This window comes from Sinocyclocheilus rhinocerous, unplaced genomic scaffold, assembly GCF_001515625.1.
Source record: "Sinocyclocheilus rhinocerous isolate Xijiao unplaced genomic scaffold, SAMN03320098_v1.1 scaffold730, whole genome shotgun sequence".
NCBI classification, from domain to species: Eukaryota; Metazoa; Chordata; class Actinopteri; order Cypriniformes; family Cyprinidae; genus Sinocyclocheilus; species Sinocyclocheilus rhinocerous.
In genome coordinates this window covers 1,454,499-1,470,750 of record NW_015670605.1, presented here as the reverse complement: position 1 = coordinate 1,470,750, position 16,252 = coordinate 1,454,499, and the positions used below count along the sequence as shown (strand labels likewise).

General features: G+C 35.3%; 1 protein-coding gene across 1 annotated transcript; it reads right to left on the bottom strand.

Annotated features, from left to right (window-relative positions):
* Positions 1 to 7,299: 7,299 nt before the first annotated feature.
* Positions 7,300 to 15,280, bottom strand: LOC107734269 (pre-mRNA-splicing factor syf2-like). Its single transcript, XM_016546182.1, has 7 exons — positions 15,213 to 15,280; positions 14,803 to 14,901; positions 12,779 to 12,904; positions 11,807 to 11,924; positions 11,448 to 11,538; positions 9,654 to 9,752; positions 7,300 to 7,991 (listed from the first exon to the last, which is right to left on the bottom strand). Exons 1-7 carry the CDS (start codon positions 15,228 to 15,230, stop codon positions 7,826 to 7,828), a joined length of 717 nt encoding a protein of 238 aa, XP_016401668.1. The 5' UTR covers positions 15,231 to 15,280; the 3' UTR covers positions 7,300 to 7,825.
* Between the last annotated feature and the right edge of the window lie 972 nt (positions 15,281 to 16,252).

Sequence of the window (16,252 nt, the reverse complement as noted above, 5' to 3'; positions counted from 1 at the left end):
ATTCAGCTATTTCTCCGAATTTAACATTTAATTAAAGAAAATTATTTAATTGTCTAATTTAAATGTGTTAAGAAGAGGGTGTTTTGCTGGCCGAAAATGAGGTCCGATTCATGACAACACCCTGATCTTAATGTTCAGAACTCTGGGTGGAGCTGTTGCACTGTGCACATTAGTTGATGATGAGTCTGGCAGACATCAAAATATCACAAGCTTTCCAAGGAAAGTATTTTATCTTTCCGGGTCCATTTGGAAAAAGCACATTTATTTTAAATTACCCAAGACCTGAGGCAACTAATACCGAACCCGACCCGTGTCTGAGGCACTCGTCGAAGTTTTGGACCCGAACCCTCTCGGGTCGGACCTCGGGTTTTCGGATCGGACCCGTGAAGACCTCTAGTTTGACCATCCCAACTAATCTGACAGCAACATTTGGCAAAATGTAACTAGTAGCACAGAAAGCAGTGGCCTGTTTTTTATTCTTAAAGTGACAAATCAAGTCAGTCAATCAAACGGTCATTCGCTGGCACAGATGGAGCACCATTTGATGTGCGCCGACATGTCTTGAGACCGAGGAATAGTCCTTCTCAACATAGTTAATGAGCTGGAATGTTTTCTCGCTCATTCCCACCCGCACGATTCCCTCAGGTGACTGGTGGTTTTAATTAATGATTTTAGTCTGATAAATCATTGTGTAATAAGACTTCTGTACATGATCCACTAGTTGTATTCAGCATGAAGGCTGGTTTGGCACAGGCGCAGGTTAAAGTCTTGGTTTCTCCTCCACCATCTCTCTATGTGTGTTTTTAGCCTGTATTCTAAGAGCTTGTGCCAAAACGCCTATGTTGTGCTGCTCTTTTCAACATGTTCACTCTTGACGCCACCTGGCACAGAAGACCCGATGATTTTTGTGCAATTGTCATAGCTTGAAAGAAAAATTGAGAATTGGAAAAACCACACAGCTTTTGATAAGTGCATCAACAATGTGTTGATGATATGGTTTACTTATTAGCCCACCTTCAAGGTTTTTCTGGTCTCTAGATGTGATCAGTTTATATGAGCAAGGCTGTTTACTCTCCACCCTTAAAGGGGTCATATGATGCTGCTAAAAATAACTTTATTTTGTGTATTTGCTGTAATGAAATGTGTTTAATCCAATCAATGCCTGATGAATACAATCAAGTCCCAAGTTACAATTTTTTTTCTTCAAACATCCTGTTTCACTTGAAAACACAATGTATCACAACAGTAAAGTGGTTTGTGAACATTTCAGACTGAATACATTACAGTTTTAAACTAAAATAGGCGTAATATTTAGAGATGTGCATAATATTCATTTTATCTTTGGCCAATAATAAGATAATTTTTTTTATTTATTGTACCGGTTTATACTGCATATGCAATTGAACATATTCTGTTTTAACATTTAGATTATCTTTGCCGTCATCTAATGCAGTTTGGGGTAAGATTTATTTATTTATTTATTTTTTAAAATAAGTCTCTTATGCTCCCCAAGGCTGCATTTATTTGTTCAATAATACAGTAACAACAGTAATATTATGAAATATTGTTACAATTTAAAATAAATATTTTCTAATTTAATATATTTTAAAATGTAATTTATGTGACACGAAGCTGAATTTTCTGCATCATTACTCCAGTCTTCAGTGTCACGTGATCCTTCAGAAATCATTCTAATATGCTGATTTGCTGCGCAATAAGCATTTATTATCATTAATATTGAAAACCATTGCTAAAATATTTCTGTGGAAACGTTTTTAGAATTCTTTGATGAAAAGAAAAAATGTATTTTAAATCTAAATCTTTTGTAACATTATAAATGTCTGTTCTGTCACATGATCAATTTACATTTCAGACTGAATACATTACAGTTTTAAACGAAAATAGGCGTAATATTTAGAGATGTGCATAATATTCATTTTATCTTTGGCCAATAATAAGATAATTTTTTTTATTTATTGTACCGGTTTATACTGCATATGCAATTGAACATATTCTGTTTTAACATTTAGATTATCTTTGCCGTCATCTAATGCAGTTTGGGGTAAGATTTATTTATTTATTTATTTTTTAAAATAAGTCTCTTATGCTCCCCAAGGCTGCATTTATTTGTTCACTATTCACGAACGGCTTGTAACACTCCAAAGAGAAAGGAAAACTTGAAATCGCATCATATGACCCCTTTAAACACATCTACAATCTGCAAATGGCTTATTTATAGCTGTCTCTATATATTAAACTGTTATAGAAGAAAGTATTTTAACATCAAAACAATTACACACTTTAACATCAAACTTAATCAGATTTTCAAAGCAGAATTGGCATTTGCCAGATGAAGTAATCTAGGATCAGGTTTACTCACCTCAGTACTGTCAGCTGTGCCGACGGTCCTACAGCTGTTCCTGATCACAGATCAGATGCCCCGGCCTCAGGGATGGACACGGTCATTATGGATGAAGTAACAATCGGGATACAGATCACTTGATAAGAGATCCACTAATATCAAAGGTGCACGCACACACACACACAAATCAATATCTGTCTCTCGTTTCTATTCACACATATGTTCAGCTACACTCCATGCTGATGTGCACTTGTAGTTTGCCAAAGGGAAACACCAAGTCTGGAAAGCCCTGGCAAAACCACAGAGGAATCCTGATGAACAGAGAGAAATACAGTTACTAAAAGTGTATAAATATTCGGATAAAGAAAGCCATTGTTCGTCACACACAAGATGCCTTTTCATTTCAGTTTGAGAAAAATGGTTCATGTAAGCCCTCGCAGGCAAACTGTATTTGATGTTTAATTCGCTTTCTGTGATGCCACGGATGCCAGGCGGTTATTTGCGCTCATCACATGAGTGTAATCTCGCGGCGCCTACGCCCGGCCCAGATTTCTCTCAAAACATCCATCACTATCACAGAAGTCTGCAAATGAAACTCATTCAATATCCATCAATCTCCAGCATTCAGACAGGTTTGAAAACTACTGAAATAATCGCATCCGTTTCATCTGTTTCGCTTAAAAGAACCATTTGATTGATGCTTTTATGAAACTGGAACGGTGCTATAAAGAAGTGCAACCAGGATGTTCTATACCAGGGTTCCTCAAATCTTGTCCTGGAGGGCCAATGCGCTGCAGAGTTTAGCTCCAACCCTGATCAAACTCACCTACCTGTGATTTTCTAATGATCCTAAAGACATTGATTAGCTTGCTCAGGTGTGTTTGATTAGGGTTAGACCTAAACTCTGCAGGAAAGTGGATCTCGTGGGCCAGATTTGAGGATCCCTGGTCTATACAGTACACAATGCCTTGAGAATTAGAGCGCAGGTATTTTTGAACCAATCACGTGAGCTGTAAAGGTCATATGGCTAATCAGCGCACAGCGTCTCAAACCAGGCAACGCAAAGTTTCTCCGGAGAATGCAATACTTTTGTGAGAGAACGCAACATTTCTGTGGAAAATGAATGCTTTTGTGAGAGAACGCAACGTTTCTTTGGTAGAACGCAATACTTTTGCAAGAGAACACAAAGTATCTCAGGAAAACGCAATGCTTTTGTGAGAGAATGCCACATTTCTTGGAGACCCCAATACTTTTGGGGGAACGCAATACTTTCGTGAGAGAACGCAGTGTTTCTCAGGAGAATGCAATACTTTTGCAAAAGAACAGTTTCTCGGGAGAACATACTTTTGTGAGAGAATGCAAAGTTTCTTGGGTGAACGCAATACTTTTGCAAGAATACGAAAATGTTTTCAACACTAAAAAATTCAACATTAAAAAATTCTAACTCATGCCATACATTTAAACAGCAGTGTATATCTTCATACATATTGCATATCACATAACTAGTATAAGCAGTATGCTAAATATACATGCGTTTCTTGAACCAACTAATTATATTTGGCTTCATGTCCAAACACAGAGAGACAGCAAAGCCTAAAGGTTAAAGGAACACTCCACTATTTTTGAAAATAGGCTCATTTTCCAACTCCCCTAGAGTTAAACAGTTGAGTTTTACTGTTTTCGAATCCATTCAGCCGATCTCCGGGTCAACTCTTTGGTCTTTTTTGAGCGAGATGCTAACGGTCTAATCAGATTCAATGATCTATGCTAAGCTACAGCTAAAAGTGCTACCGCCAGACTGGGAGATCGGCTGCATGGATTCGAAAACGGTAAAACTCAACCGTTTAACTCTAGGGGAGTTGGAAAATGAGCCTATTTTCAAAAATAGTGGAGTGTTCCTTTAAGCAACACAATTCTCTATGAATGCTCATCTGCTAGTAAACAGATCAAGACGTGCTTCCAGTGATCCGAATGGCCACTGGGATCGTAAGCAGGCATGGCAGATGTTTGTCACTCTGAGATAACCAGTAAAAACACCTCCAGCAGTGTTTCATTCACGACTGTGGCTCTTGTGGATTGTGGCGCGTGGATTTGAGGACAAACTGTTGAATGGCATTCTTCAGCTCTCAATGGAAGCCTTATTTCTCTGTATCTGAAGAAGGGCTCTATATGAAGAAGTCAAGTCAAAGTTTCTCAGATATCAAAGAGTTTGATTTGTGTGGCCCCCTCTGTCTAATCACCCACAGCCCATACTGCCACTTAGAACAAAAGCAGGAAATCATAAACACGGCATGACTCTAATTCTCAACACACCGAGCGTTGAAAGCAGCCGCCCAAAGCCAATTACCCTGCTCCCCCCACCGGGATAATTCATAACATATTCATTTATGCATGTGTCAGAGATCTCTGATACACATTCAGTCCTATACAGGCCTCCATGGAAGCTTGTTTCCACCACAGGATTAAACATTTTTTAAAGTTAATTGCGACTTTTTATCTCATAAACACGGCATGACTCTAATTCTCAACACACCGAGGTCCTATACAGGCCTCCATGGAAGCTTGTTTCCACCACAGGATTAAAATTTTTTTAAAGTTAATTGCGACTTTTTATCTCACACTTAAGTTTTTTTCCCCCTTGCAATTCTAAGAAAAACGTCAGAAATGTGAGAGATACACTCAGATTAATAATACACAAATGCAGAAATGCGAGATGTAAACTAAAAATATATAAAGAAAAGTTAGAAATGTGAGAAAAGTTGCAATTGCCTTTATTTTATGGCAGTAACAAGAAGAAAAAAAAACAATTGTGAGATGCAAACAGAATTCAAAGAAAAAAGGCCTAATTGTGAGAAAGTCAAAATTCTGAGTCTATCACTCACAATGCAGATTTTTTCCTCATAAATCTAAGAAAAAGTTAGAAATGTGAGATATATACTTAGAACTGCAAGATATGAACGCAGAATTATGTTATGTAAACATCGAATTGTGAGATATAAACTTGTAATTCTGAGAAATGCTAACGGTCTAATCAGATTCAATGATCTATGCTAAGCTACAGCTAAAAGTGCTACCGCCAGACTGGGAGATCGGCTGCATGGATTCGAAAACGGTAAAACTCAACTGTTTAACTCTAGGGGAGTTGGAAAATGAGCCTATTTTCAAAAATAGTGGAGTGTTCCTTTAAGCAACACAATTCTCTATGAATGCTCATCTGCTAGTAAACAGATCAAGACGTGCTTCCAGTGATCCGAATGGCCACTGGGATCGTAAGCAGGCATGGCAGATGTTTGTCACTCTGAGATAACCAGTAAAAACACCTCCAGCAGTGTTTCATTCACGACTGTGGCTCTTGTGGATTGTGGCGCGTGGATTTGAGGACAAACTGTTGAATGGCATTCTTCAGCTCTCAATGGAAGCCTTATTTCTCTGTATCTGAAGAAGGGCTCTATATGAAGAAGTCAAGTCAAAGTTTCTCAGATATCAAAGAGTTTGATTTGTGTGGCCCCCTCTGTCTAATCACCCACAGCCCATACTGCCACTTAGAACAAAAGCAGGAAATCATAAACACGGCATGACTCTAATTCTCAACACACCGAGCGTTGAAAGCAGCCGCCCAAAGCCAATTACCCTGCTCCCCCCACCGGGATAATTCATAACATATTCATTTATGCATGTGTCAGAGATCTCTGATACACATTCAGTCCTATACAGGCCTCCATGGAAGCTTGTTTCCACCACAGGATTAAAATTTTTTTAAAGTTAATTGCGACTTTTTATCTCACACTTAAGTTTTTTTCCCCCTTGCAATTCTAAGAAAAACGTCAGAAATGTGAGAGATACACTCAGATTAATAATACACAAATGCAGAAATGCGAGATGTAAACTAAAAATATATAAAGAAAAGTTAGAAATGTGAGAAAAGTTGCAATTGCCTTTATTTTATGGCAGTAACAAGAAAAAAAAAACAATAGTGAGATGCAAACAGAATTCAAAGAAAAAAGGCATAATTGTGAGAAAGTCAAAATTCTGAGTCTATCACTCACAATGCAGATTTTTTCCTCATAAATCTAAGAAAAAGTTAGAAATGTGAGATATATACTTAGAACTGCAAGATATGAACGCAGAATTATGTTATGTAAACTTCGAATTGTGAGATATAAACTTGTAATTCTGAGAAAAGCCAGCATTGCGAGAAAATTATAAATCAGAATTTATACTGATTATATCTCACAATTCTGACCTTTATTCTCAGAATTTCGTTTTTTAATTTAGTAGCCAAGTTTATATTTTGCAATTTTGACTATTTTCTAAGAATTGCAACTTTTTATCTCGCAATCCTGCATTTTTATTTCAAAATTGGGAGACAAACTCAGAATTGCGAGACAGTTTGAATTGTGAGATAAAAAGTCACAAGTACCTTTTTTAAACGTAATTTTATTATTTTGTTATTGCATGGCAGAAATGGGCTTCCGTAGTCCTCAATTCAAAGAAAAAAGGCATAATTGTGAGAAAGTCAAAATTCTGAGTCTATCACTCACAATGCAGATTTTTTCCTCATAAATCTAAGAAAAAGTTAGAAATGTGAGATATATACTTAGAACTGCAAGATATGAACGCAGAATTATGTTATGTAAACATCGAATTGTGAGATATAAACTTGTTGTAATTCTGAGAAAAGCCAGCATTGCGAGAAAATTATAAATCAGAATTTATACTGATTATATCTCACAATTCTGACCTTTATTCTCAGAATTTCGTTTTTTAATTTAGTAGTCAAGTTTATATTTTGCAATTTTGACTATTTTCTAAGAATTGCAACTTTTTATCTCACAATCCTGCATTTTTATTTCAAAATTGGGAGACATAAACTCAGAATTGCGAGACAGTTTGAATTGTGAGATAAAAAGTCACAAGTACCTTTTTTAAACGTAATTTTATTATTTTGTTATTGCATGGCAGAAATGGGCTTCCGTAGTCCTCAAGAGGATGATATTAGCTTGTGAATTTAAAATAGAATACTAACTACTAACTAAATACTGTACGGTATATAAACTGTATACTGCTAGTACTGTGACTTAAACAGTAAGTTAAACTGTAGCCATTATTCCATCACACACGTTTCAAACAAAAGTTTGTTTTCACATGACAGTCACTTTACATATGAGTGCTGTCCAGATACCATCTTGGAAATAAAATAGTTTTTCATTTTCAAATCAATTTTGTGTTGAACAACAACAAAACACTTTCCAGTCACATCTGTTAATCAACCATAATCAACAATTCACCAATGCTGAGGAATAAACTCGCTTATACATCATAAGGGACCTTGAACGGTTTCATATAATTTTGTAATTTTTTTTATTGAAGAACCTCAAAGGAGCGTTTCTTAAAAATATCTGCACATGATTTCTGGTCGCTTGGCAGATGGAGGGGTGGAAACCATAGTAACAGTCTCCATAGTTACACAGCTGTTCCTCTCTCCAGGTTCTGTTTGATCTCCGCGGTGTATTTGCCGTAGAAACGTTCAGCCTTCTTGTTGAATTTAGCATTTCTCTCATTGATATAATCGATGTCAGCGTCGTCGTTGTAGGCCCTGCGGCGACTGTATTTCGAGCGCTTTTCAATCCTAAACACACAAAAAGACATTTATGGAGATTACACACACATTGTTTACTCTTAGGAAAAATTCCACAAACTTCCAAACATTTTAAAATCTGATTTGAAATATGTTCAAAATGTTTAAGAAAGAACTAAGAAAGAAAGTAAAAAATAATCCAGGAAACTGTTTTTCACTAAATGAACAAGAAAAAAAACAACATTTAATTTACTGCAAAAAATAAAAATAAAATAAATAAATACAATACAGTTACTTTTATGAACATAAACGCAAATGAACATAGACTTTTGAACTGATTCAATGAAACAGATGGTTTGAAATGATTCACAGAAACAAACTTACAGAATCGATCATTGTTTTTGATACTGAAGTTCGAATCAGAGAAGCTAATTAAAATATGTTTTATTGCTCTCAAACTCAAGTCATAAACAAAATGATTGTAAAACCCAAGACACTCTTTAGGCAGTGTTGTTACTATGAACCAAAACTAAAACTATTATAAATAATTTTCATTCATTGAAATGAAGCTGAATAAAAAAAAAGTAAATATTAGATTTAAAAAAACTAAAGAAAAAAGGTCGCTTAAGCCAACTAACTGAAATTTAAGAGCTAAAATTATTAAAACAGAAATACAAATAAATGAAAGCGATATATTTATGTATATTGATATAATTTATTTTATTTAAATTAAAAACAAAGCTAATAAAAATGACAAATGCACAAAACTAATTTACTGAAACGAAAATTAAAATACTACTACTAATATATGAACAATATTAAAATAACATTAACTTTAGGAAACATAATGGTCAAAAACAGTACATTAAAGTCTGCTGCAAAATCATCACGCAAACACCACACATTAGCTATATTACCCAGCTGTATTCTGTAGCCATTCATTTCCAAGTCTGATGCTTCAACAGACAATGTCAGTTTTCAAAGTCCATCGAAGAGACTCACGTGCTCTCCACACACACGGTTCTTCAAACATCTTCAAAGTGTGTTTGTGCGTCATGATCTGGCAGCCGTAGCCCTGTCTAATGTCTCTCAGAAGCGAAAAGCAGCTCCTCCAAAATAGAAGAATACCGTCTCGCGCATAAACAAACCCTCGCCGGCGCACACATCCATGTGCAACAGACACAAACACATCTGGAGCGAGGAACAAACACACGAGGCCGTGCTCTCAGAGTGCTCTAAAATTGGCTGCAACATCACATTCAAAATAGCCGCTATCTGCTCTATCTCTGATGGAGAAACGCTGAGGTGTGCGATTAGAAATAGATCTGTTCACCAGTAGGGTTGTGACGGTGAGGAAATTTTCCCACTTGTTAATCGACGTGTGACAACACCATACATACCGGTATCACCGCGGGGCGTTCCCTCTTTTCCTCGCTTTCCATCGCTTTTAAATAGCTTGTAAAAGCTGCATGCACATTTTACTTTCACTTTCAAATAGCGGCAATTTGGCGTAAAGCAATTGTTCATTTTTAGTTTGTTTGAATTTCCCCTCTTTTCCTCGCTTTTATATAGCATAAAAGCGCCGTGCGCATTTTACTTTCACTTGCGAATTAGCGGCAGTTCGGTGGCAAGCCTACTCACCAGGTGATTCTGCAGTGTGTAAGATCTGAAATCGAACAGATTCCCTGCGTGAACACAAACACAGATTCTTACTGTTTCTCCACGTCGTCCACCATGCGGTCGACGCTCTCTTTAGACGGGACGTGCGTGCCGTGAATCAGACTGTTGGAGGTGGGGTGGAAATCTTCTCCACTAGGAGCAAAAGAGACATGGGCAAATCGTCAGCTTTTTTTTTTTATATAGAGTGTTTCATTTATTTACCATTACACCACCAGAACAGCAATTCAAAATTGACTTTTGAACAGCAATAAAGCTTGACTTGTGTGCTTTATTTAAGCTTTATTTCTCATCATAATCATAAAAACACTAGTTTGTAACGCAAATAGTTTTTCCGTTTACAGCACTTTGTTATTCTTCTAGTAATTTACAATAGCAGTTTCGCACACACACAGGAAATAGCTTAAAAGCTCATTTGTTGTTAATATTTGTTACTACATGTTGTTTCTATTTCAAATAAATGCTGTTCTTTTGAACTTTCTATTTATCAAAGAATTCTAAAAAATGTATCGAGGTTTCCAAAAATATTTTCAACCTTGATAATAAGAAATGTTTCTGAATGAATTTGAATTAAGGTAGCAAACAGGATGCAGAATTCCAGTTCAAGTTTGAATTTTGAAGGAACTTCAACTGTCATTTTTAAACTTTTAAAGCATGAAGTTTAAGTGAAACTGAATGTTGGCTTGATAAAACCTTTTTTGTTGTTGTTGAGTGAAGGTTTATACGGTTGTACAGATTGATGGATAAATATTTTTACATTTTGTGTTTATTTTAAAAGACATTAATACTTTTATTCATCAAGGATGCATTAATTTGATTAAAAGTGACCGTAATCTAACAGATTTCTGATGGATATTGTGACACTGAAGACTGGAGTAATGATGCTGAAAATTCAGCTTTGATCACATGAATAAATTACATTGTAAAATATATTACAACAAAAACAGTTATTTGAAATTGTAATAATATTTCACAATATTACTGTACTTTTGATCAAAGAAATGTAGTCTTGGTGAGCATAAGAGACCTTTTTTTTTATTTTACAGACCCCAAACTTTGTAAAAAAAAAAAAAAAAAACCTAATGCAGAAAAAAACCTAGGAAATTAAATTAACACTTATTTTACACAATATTTATTCAAACATCACTGTCTCCAATTCAAAAATTATTACTGGGGACCAAAACTGGTCTCTATTTTAATTTTACCTTTAAATGCTTAGTTCACCCAAAAATGAAAATTCTGTCATTAATTACTCACCCTCGTGTTGTTCGAAACCCGTAAGACCTTCGTTCATCTTCGGAACACAATTTAAGATATTTTTGTGGAATAAAGTCGTTATTTTTGTTTTCTTTGCGCAAAAAAGTATTCTCGTAGCTTCGTAACTTTACAGTTGAACCACTGATGTCACACGGACTACTTTGTCGATCATCTTGGTACTTTTCTGGACCTTGAACGTGGTAGTTACCTTGCTGTCTTTGGGAGGGTCAGAGAGCCCTCAGATTTCATCAAAAATATCTTAAATTGTGTTCCGAAGATGAACGAAGGTCTTGCGGGTTTGCAACAACACGAGGGTGAGTAATTAATGACAGAATTTTCATTTTTGGGTGAACTAACCCTTTAAGTATCTATCTTCACTAGGAATGTTATAATCGCCATTAATACCATGAGACAGAAAACCTTCATATGACAAAATAAAAAGTCAGTCTCAAATACAGGAACTACTGTTAGAGGTTGTTTCCAGTATCAAATCCATAGTCTTGAATGAAAAACAGCCAGTTCCAATAGCGTGTGTATCTTTCAGACGTAGAATGAGTATAAATAAAGTCTCACCATTCCTCTCTCTGTCTCTCATAGTTCGCCATATCCGGCTTGATCTGCTTCGTCAGTCTCTGGTACTGTCTCAACTGGGCCTCAGCGTATCCTAGACACACACACACACACAGATGAATACAAACACACATCCAGCTGTAGGGGTCTGAGAGGGGAAAGGGGCTCTTACAGGGAGAAGCAGAAGGAAAATGATAATAATTACCAGAACCAATGATAACCAGGCGTGAAACACAAGCTCTGCATGTTTTCATTTTCACATGTTTGGCATCACACAAGGCAACCACATTCCCTCTCACTCTCAGCCAATCAACGAGGCTCCTCATTAACCTGCATATGTAAATGAGACGAGCGTTTCATACCTGAGAATCCTGGATCTGGGTTTTTCTTCTTTTTCTTTCTCTCCCATCTCTCTGCATCTTCAGCGCTGATCTCCAGGAGCTTTACGCGGTTGTAGTCCTCGCCACGCTCTGCACATTCCTGACGCACAAACACAATTCACAACTTTACACACTCATACTGACACGCCATATAATCAGAATTGCTGCTTGATTGATATGGGGCTTTTAATGGCCGATACTGGTACATAGAGAGCAGGGAGGCCAAATGACAGCAAATACACTACAGTTTAAAAGACTGGGGTCAGCAAGATTTTTTAAATAAAATTAATACTTTTATTCAGCAAAGATGCATTAAATTAATCAAAAGTGACAGTAAAGACATTAATAATGTTGGAAAAGAAAAATATTTCAAATAAATTCTGTTCTCTCAAACTTTCTATTCATCAAAGTATGCAGAAAGAAAATGTATAACAGTTTCCAAAAATATGAAGCGGCACAACTGTTTTCAACAACGATAATAATAAGAAATGTTCCTTGAGCAACAAATTAGGATATTAGAATGATTCTAATATCAGCATATTAGAAGGATCATGTGACACTGCAGACTGGCGTAATGGATGCAGAAAATTCAGCTTTGCATCAGGAATAAATTACATTTTAATATATATTCAAATTGAAAACAGTTATTTTAAGCTGTAATAACATTTCTGACTGACTGACTTCTTCAGACCACAAATAAACATATTTAAACATATTAACACTCATTTTTGCATTATAGTCAATGTCATAGTGTAATGAACTCATTCATCTTAAAACATCAGAAAACATGTATATCTAATACAAACCAGTGTCACAGCTTTGTCTTAACCAACTTTGTGAGTTTGGTCTCTATGTGTGACCATTCACAGGCAGCATGTAGTGTTTGTGTTGTCATTATTTTTGCAACTCTGTTTGGTTGAGTAGAATCGACAGGCTTAAAATCTGATACCGTACCTTCTTCTTCTGGTCTACAATGAGTTCATACTCCAGACGGGCTTTCTTGGCCTCCCAGTTTGACGGCAGCTTCAGTCTCTTGTCCTCTTCCACCACCTCCTGATGATTCAGCTTACGGGCCTCATTCTACCAACAGAACACAACCACATTTCATACGGATGTTTAATAGAGCAGATTCTGTTGTGCTGTGTGTCGATAGTTTTCACCTAAAGCAATATCAGCACACAGTTTGCTCTCAATCTACACCAACTACACTAAAGCTCCTTTCACATGACGTATGTTAAGGATTCAACACATGGCTCACCACAAGAGTAATGCCTTCCTCTTAAGGCAAGATACCACAGGGGAATAGGATAAATGTATTTTAGATGTTTTCTTTCCAATAGTCTGAAAGAAGACATGTTATGGAAGCAAAATAGCCTAAAATCTCCAATTTGACCAGTACTTGAACAAGCAATGTATTTTCTTGCCTTAAAATCCAATCACAAGTGGCCACAGGAAAAGAATGTTGCTACCAAGTGTGAAACGTGATCCGTCTCATCTGACTATCTGTGATACGTCCTCTTTTTCCCAGACATGTCCTGGCCAGGATTTCTCAATTGCCTAAAAGGTCCAGGTTTTGGCTTAGTTTACTTATTGTTTTCATACTTGCTGAAGGTAATAACTGAAAAATAATTTCACCAATAGCATGCTTTATTGTACATAATCAACCAATCGTAGTGATTGCAAGAAAGTGCGATCTACAGAGAACAAGCAAAGCAATGTAAATGCACATGCATATACACTGCTGTTCAAAAGCTTGCAATCAGTGAGATTTTTTACGTGTTTAAAGAAGTCTCTTCCGTTCATCATGGCTGTATTTATTTGACCTAAAATACAAAAAAAAAAAAAAAACAGTAATATTGTAAAATATTAGAGCTGCCCCCTAATAGTCGACTAATGGTTAGTCGACGAGAAGAGGCTTGGTCGACCAAAATTCCATTAGTCGCAGAAAAAAAAAATTCCACGAAGTGGCGAAATCATAAAATACAGCAAAAACAGTAACATTTTGTATATTTTTACTAATTAAAATAACTGTTTTCGCTTTGGAAATATTTTCAAATGTAATTTATTTCTGTGATTTCAAAGCTCAATTTTTAGCATCATTACTCCATTCACATGATCCTTCAGAAATCATTCTAATATGCTGATTTATTATCGATTTTGGATCTTGCTGCTTAATATTTTTTTGGAACCTGTGATACTTGCTTCAGGATTATTTGATGAATAAAGTTAAAAAGAACAGCATTTATTTAAAATATAAATCTTTTCTAACAATATAAGTCTTTATCACTTTATCAATTTAACACATCCTTGTTGAATAAAAGCATTCATTTCTTTCAAAAAAAAAAATTACTGACCCCAAACTTTTGAACGGTAGTGTATACTGTTACAAAAGTTATTTCAAATAAACACTGTTCTTTTTAATGTTTTATTTATTAAAGAATCCTGAAAAAGTATCACAGGTTCCAAAAAAAAAAAAAAAAATATGAAGCAGCAAAACAATATTGATATTAAATCAGCATATTAGAATGATTTCTGAAGGATCATGTGACACTGAAGACTGCAGTAATGATGCTGAAAATTCAGCTTTGATCACAGCAATAAATTATATTTTAAAGTATATTAAAAAAAGAAAACCAGTATTTTAAATTGCAATAATATTTCACAGTATTACTATTTTTTTTCTGTATTTCTGATCAAATAAATGCAGCCATGATGAGCAGAAGAGACTTCTTTAAAAAAAAAACATTAAAAATCTTACTGATCCCAAACTTTTGACCGGCAGTTTAATGCATGAGGACTGTAGAGAGCACGTCAATATGAAAACAAAGCCAAAATGCGGACATTTGGGCCCTAGTGATATGATCGCATCACTCGAGACAGATGTTAAAACCAGGGCATTAATAAACTGGGTATTAGTTTTAATAAACAGTCTGGGCTTATGGATTCCACTGATATGAAGTCAAATGTGCTGTAGTTACCCTCTTGAAATGAAGCTCTCTGAACTTTCTGAGTCTCTCTTCTCTCTTCTCAGCTGCTGGAGTCTCTGTGGTTTCCTCTGCATTGCTGGCAGCAACAACCTGCACAGCGAATGTACCGCAAACAAGGCTTAATAATGTCATTTCAGTGACAGCTAAATCATAATCAGAACACTGAAATCTCTCATGTCACATTCAGCAAACCAAATCAACAGCATTAATCACGCAGAGGCTGATGTTAGCACCTTTAGCTTTGACTAGAAGAACAGCGCTCTGAAAACCGACACGCTAAAACGACCATTTCACGACTAACAGAGAATGATTACTGATCAAAAATAATGTATAATATATAAACAATAAAGACACCTGTTAGGTTAACTCTTAAAGAATTAGGAAATCGTGTTTTTGTTTACCTCTGCGCTAGACGCCATTGCTTCTTTCAAAGAGGAAGTACGTCACGCATTTCAGCTCGACACTTCTGTTATATTTTTATCCAGCATTTCTACACACTTAACTTCGTTCAGCATTTGAAATGACTTTCAGCTCGACTGCGATCTAATGACCTAATATGTAGTTCCGCTTTCTTAGGAGTTTCCTGGCTAAAAAGAACATACAAAATACCAGGTAAACAACAGTAAGAAAAATCTGAATACAATTCCAAGAAGTCCAAATAGCAGCATAACAAAGAAAAATATATACACTAAATAAACATAATTAGAATATTAAGAAAGAAAAATAAATAAGTACAGAAAAAAAAATACAAGGGGCTTGGTCATCAAAAAATGCATTCAAAAGATTACATAGTTTAAGGGCTTTTTTTTAATGACACATGAGTTTTAAGGATTTGAAGAAGACCAATAAATCTTTCTGGAAAAGTAAGAAAGTTGGGGGGCATTTATGAATCATGGCCATATTAGTAAAACAGCAAAGAATAACAACTGGTAATTATAAAATGTGACAGATTTACATTTACATTTAATCATTTAGCAGACGTTTTTTTATCCAAAACGACTTACAAATGATGACAGATCTTTGAAACAGTAAGATATTTTTTTATTGATTTATTTATTCTATTAATGAGGTTTAGTTTGCTTTCATCTGCTTATCAATGTTTCGGTTCAATTATAAATATTTTTTAAATTTATTATCATTTTTTAAAATCATAATTGTATTTATTGTATTTTCATTTATTTTATTTATTCTTTTATTGTTATTCTTTTATTTTTATTTGTTATTTTTTGCTTATGTTTGCCCTTTTGTGTGTGCGCAGGCCTTTGGTTTTCCTCTTGTTTGTTACATGCGAAATGTTCTGTAGATATTCTTTAATGTTGTCATGAAAATGTTTGTATTTTAGATTTTTTTTAATAAAAAATAATAATACCCATCATACATATTATTTATATATTAATATATTAATTCTGTTGAAATGAACACATAATACTTAACCTGATGG

Bases quoted from the DNA above. Each gene is read 5' to 3' on its own strand.
- LOC107734269 (XM_016546182.1), bottom strand. The intron at 12,905-14,802 runs GTAACTACAGCA...TTCTGTTGGTAG, and splicing joins GAGAGCTTCATTTCAAGAGG to AATGAGGCCCGTAAGCTGAA. The intron at 11,539-11,806 runs GTATGAAACGCT...GTGTGTGTCTAG, and splicing joins CCCAGATCCAGGATTCTCAG to GATACGCTGAGGCCCAGTTG.